Below are 4,975 nucleotides of genomic sequence, written 5' to 3' on the forward strand. Positions count from 1 at the left end.
CTCCACATATAAAGAAATTAAAGAGAGTGCAATCCCATTAATGCCAGGGGCAAGAAGGTATTATCAAGGTTTGAAGCTTCAGGGAATGGAGCAAACCTATATCTCTATAAAAAAAAAGTACTGCTACCATGGAAAGATTATTGCAGATTGTATATAGGAAAACTCTGTTCATCAACAGCATCAAACTAACACAGCACCTGGGGGAGGTAGACTAGAAGCAGCACATGGGGGCCATGCCATCATAGTAATGAATCATTACTTCCCCCAACATACTGCAGACCAAAGTAAAATGCAAGCAGACCAAAAAGCCCCATTGATGTCACACTGTTGCGATGCAGCATCAAAGGGAGCCAAAATCATTTTTAACGTACTCAAAACAGGCGGTGTGAGCAGGGTAGCAGACATCACAAACAGTTCAACCCTTCACAATCATAGATGTTTTGGATTACATCAAACTTCTGTTGAGTACACCATCTCATGATAAATAGGAGAGATGCGACGGAAGGTTTAAGGGGAAAAAAACTTACAATTAGGAACCTAAGAAGTAGCAACCATTTTCAGAGGTTCTACTTTTCTCTGAAGTTAGCTTGACCAGGAAGCATCACCCAGCACAGCATATTGAACCGCCAATTGGATGTGATGACAACCAAATTCGCCAAATCGTATGTAATGGCAACAAGATGGCAACTAAATCACTGTCGGTTGCCAGCAAGGAAATCCTTCTTCCCCACTGACCAATGACCAATCAGTATTGCTGAAGGATAACTAACAGCATTACCACAATGGACCTTCCACATGTGGCTGGAATGGAGGACGCACCATGCTCTTTCAGATGGCACTGACAAAAACCCCAAGGTAGCAAACGAGGCTACCTACTACCCATATATCAAGAGGAGATTAGAAAAGATGCTTCACCCAGATCATCTTCAAGGATATGCAGGATCTGGTGAATGCTTCATGCTGCTCCCTATACACAAAGGACATTTGGTTCTACAAATTCCAAATCCTCCTTTCAACCTGTTTCTCACCTACACTACATTGATCGAAGTCAGTCAACTGCAATGTAAGAAGCATGTATGGACAGGCTACAAATCAATTGTGATCTTCGAGTATAGTTCCACTCCATGCTACTTTCTCATTAACTGCCTTCTCCAATGCAGCAACTTTAGCGCGGTGGCCAGGGGGAGGGCCAACCTTGCTCTTCTCACCATGAGAAAGCTCAACAGTTTCGCTAATAGATCCAGATTTTATATCAGTGGGTGGTATGAAACAGTCCATGGACAAACCAGGGACATTGAACGCAACCTCCTCAATGCTCCATGCCTCCTCCATTCGAGTCTTGGTGTGGCTCATGGCCACCTCACCGAAACGGAATAGGGTCACAGCCGACCGGCCAGAATGTGCAATCATTATACCTTCAACGGGACGATAATCCTCGATGAATGAATTGATGGTAGTCTCCCAGTAAACAGCATCTCCTCCGGTTGTTGACTGGATCCGGGTCAGGTGTGAATCTTCAATATGGACAAGAAGGCCAGTCCTCTGGCTAAAATATCCAAACATGACATGCCTAATGATCTCTGCAAGGCCCTCACTGCGCCCCTTAAGGGTCTCAGGGTCAGTGCACAGCTTCAGAATGAAGCAATCCTCCCCATTCACCTTCCTCTCCCCAATGCAGCGTGCACCAGCAAACATGCTTGCAGCGGTCAATGGATCCAAGCCCTATAAAGATATTGACCGAAACATTTGAGTAAAACTTAAGCCTCTCTGGTGGTTGAATGGGCAGCAGCAACCAACCATGAACAAGGTGTGGGCTGGACTGCTGGAGCAGAGCAGTCATACCTGAAGTGCACGACGGAGAGGGCGAACAGGGCCCTTGGCAGCATGGGCACCGAGCCATGGGGTGTGGCGCCAGACGAGCTTGCCATTGCAGCCGGCATGCACCTTGCTCCCACCGACAGCCAGCTCAATGTACCACATCTCAGGAGCCATCTGCCAAAGGACAAAGCGGCCTGGCTCGGCGCAGCGAGCAGCATTGCGGTTCTTGACAAGGCGGCCAGCAATCTCAAACTCGGTGGCCACCATGCGCACCTTGCCCATGGTGTACGCGTTCCGGACAGACCCAAGAAGCCTCTGCCCACCAGAGGCCGCCAGGTACTGCTGCAGTATGTACTGTGCCGACGAGGTCTCCTGTACACAGCCATATTAAGAAACAATTCAACACTTGCAAACAGTAAAAAAAAACTAACCATGTTTTACAGTAAACAACATAGCTGAATCAAGGCACGACAATGGTAAATTTTTCACGGATCACTTCCTTTTCCTAAAGAACTACCAGGAGTGCTATATACCATAGTTGTAGACATCAGTGATGATGTAAATAAATCTATTTAATTCCTCTAAAAAAACATAACAGTATAATCATCGGTAAAAATAATTTTTTACAGTATACTGTGGCATGAATTCACTAAGAGAACTCAAGCATATGCATCCATGAAAATTTCGGCTCGAGCATTTCGTCGAACACTCGACTAGACCGAATCTAGAGCACCAGAGGGGAAACACCGAGAGTGTGCTGTCGCGATGAAGCACTTACGATGGGGGTGTCCTTGATGCTAAGGTGCGGGAGCGGCTCGGCGGCGGAGACATGCACGGGCGCGAGGGGCGCGCCCATGACGCCGAGCAGCAGCCTGAGGTCGTTCCGCGCCGCGCCGGCGCCGGCCGCCGCGGCGGCCACGGAGGACGGCGCCCGCGCGAGCTGGCCCCTCACCCACTGCCCCCACCCCTCCCCCCTCCGCCCTCCGCGCGCGCCCCTGGCGGCCCCACCGCCGCCGCCTTCCCCGTCGCCGGACTCCGGATCGGGCCCCTCCATGAGCGGCGCCAGCATCTCCCCCCCTCCGGACATCCTCAGCGCCGCCGCCAGCTCCGCCGCCTCCGCCCTGCTCCGGGCGCGCGCGCGCGCCCGCGCCCGCGCCGGCGACAGCCCGCGCGCCACCTCCTCCCGCAGCGCCGCGAAGAAGCCGCCGCCGCCGCCACCACCACCACCACTCCGCCGCTCCATGGACAGACAGACAGACACAGACAGCTTCCCAGGGACCTGTCTGTAATTACAGAAAACCTCGTGCGGCTCAACACGCGTTTTTCTCGCCTCTCTGGCGTGTGGAGCGAGGGGCGGTTTGCGAATTTATGCGGGAGCTGGGGGGGTAAAAGGCAAAAAGGGCAAGGGTGTGGGGTAAGGCAAGGCAAGGCGAGCTGGACGCAACGCAGGAATGGGATGCAGCGGTGTGTGTTGTGTTGACAGCGAGAGAAAGCCGTTTATACGCACCCACAAGTCGGCTGCCTGCTTCCCCTCACCTCACCTGGTAGGCTTACCGCCCCCTTGCTCCAGGCACCAACACTCTTCTCTTACCCTTGTGGGCATTCTACTGTAGCACTTTGTTGCTAAAAACGGTTAATGCCTACTGGGTTAAGGTAAGACCTCATGTATGAAATGTCACGATGGTAATGTTGATAGTTTAGGTTTGTTCGCTAGTCTTTGAGCGCATGAAGTATTTTATGCGAGTGATGACAAGAGTAATGTTTGGCGGAAAATTTGTGTTTTCTCTTAAGGACGATGATTGGCTCGGAGAATTGTCGTCGTCTATGATACACGGCAAATCTATAGAGTTGTGACGCTAGTATTAGGTATGTCATGTTTATGTAGTAAACTAATGCTAATAGCTATGTTATCTGTGTGAGATGATTGGTGGTTGCGAGACCTTAGCCTTTGGCCACTAAGGCCATTGATAACACGTAAACTAAAATTAAAAGCTTATGAATGTCCGTGATTATAATCATCAATGTAATTCAAATACAATTTAAAATATGCTAGCCCGGCCCAAAGGCTTGGCCCTTGGCTTGGTGTGCCCTTGGTCGGATAATGTTATTAATCACAAGTGGATAATTAATATATTGATAGATGAAGAAAAGCCACAGGAGATGAAGAACGGGTGGATCTACATGGATTTGCCTAAGTAAATAAGAAACACAATATGGTGGTGAAATACTTAAGATAGATAGCATTAGCGATGGAAGACAACTCGGGAAGAAGAATGCAATTGGGCTAGCTAGCCTAATCTATATCAATGAGGGTAGGGTTAGAGATCTACGTTGGTGTTGTGGGTGATTGGTGGGGGCATATTTATAGTTGTATCACTAGGGGTTTTTCTACTTGAATTTGTATTAAGGACTACGGTGATATATATGATCAATAATTAGTCCTTGGGTCCAAGAGAACATAAATGAGATAAAAAAAAACGTGTTGTAGAGTGATACAAGAGGATAATAACTTGCGGAATTAGCACGGATATTCAGACGAAAACAAACGATGGTGTGTATAAAATGATCCTAGTGAGCTAGGGTGGAATGTGGTAAGTAGGGACATGACTTGATCTAAACCATTTGAGCTACCTCAATTCAATATCTAAAATCAAAACCGCCCCGAACTTCTACTACTAAGTATTTTAAATAAAAAAATAATTCTATATACATGACCATTAGAATTTAAAACCATATATTTTAAAAAGCAAATCACGATAAAAAAAAATATCACCGTAGAGATAAAAGGCACCTCAAAAAGTCATCGGAGCCTCGATCGGTAGGGTGTGAGGACGGAGCGGTGCTCCGACGCAGCCCCTGGCACGCGAGGAGGCCGGGGCAGGGCCCCCTGGCACGCTGCGCGCGGCCGCATGATCCATCCATCCATCCCCGAGGCGCCGTTAGAAGAAGAAGGTTCGGCCCCGCCCCGCCCCCTCCTCCTCACGCATGTGTCAGCGTCACCGCTTTGCATCGCATCAAATCGCATGCACGCTCGCTCGCGGCCAAAACACCCACCACACCACCAAGCCCAGCCCCCACCTCGGCTACCGTCGTCGCGCGTGCGCGCACACACGCACCAGCGGTGCACGGTTTGGACCGGCTCGCACGCGTCACGGGG

At 49.6% G+C, this 4,975-nt stretch overlaps 1 protein-coding gene across 1 annotated transcript; it reads right to left on the reverse strand.

Moving 5' to 3' along the window:
• Positions 1-386: 386 nt before the first annotated feature.
• Positions 387-3,061, reverse strand: LOC102711962. Its single transcript, XM_006651529.3, has 3 exons — positions 2,597-3,061; positions 1,843-2,190; positions 387-1,722 (listed from the first exon to the last, which is right to left on the reverse strand). The coding sequence occupies exons 1-3, from the start codon at positions 3,059-3,061 to the stop codon at positions 1,093-1,095; spliced, it is 1,443 nt and encodes a 480-aa protein (XP_006651592.3). The 3' UTR covers positions 387-1,092.
• Between the last annotated feature and the right edge of the window lie 1,914 nt (positions 3,062-4,975).

This window comes from Oryza brachyantha, chromosome 3, assembly GCF_000231095.2.
Source record: "Oryza brachyantha chromosome 3, ObraRS2, whole genome shotgun sequence".
Taxonomy (NCBI): domain Eukaryota; kingdom Viridiplantae; phylum Streptophyta; class Magnoliopsida; order Poales; family Poaceae; genus Oryza; species Oryza brachyantha.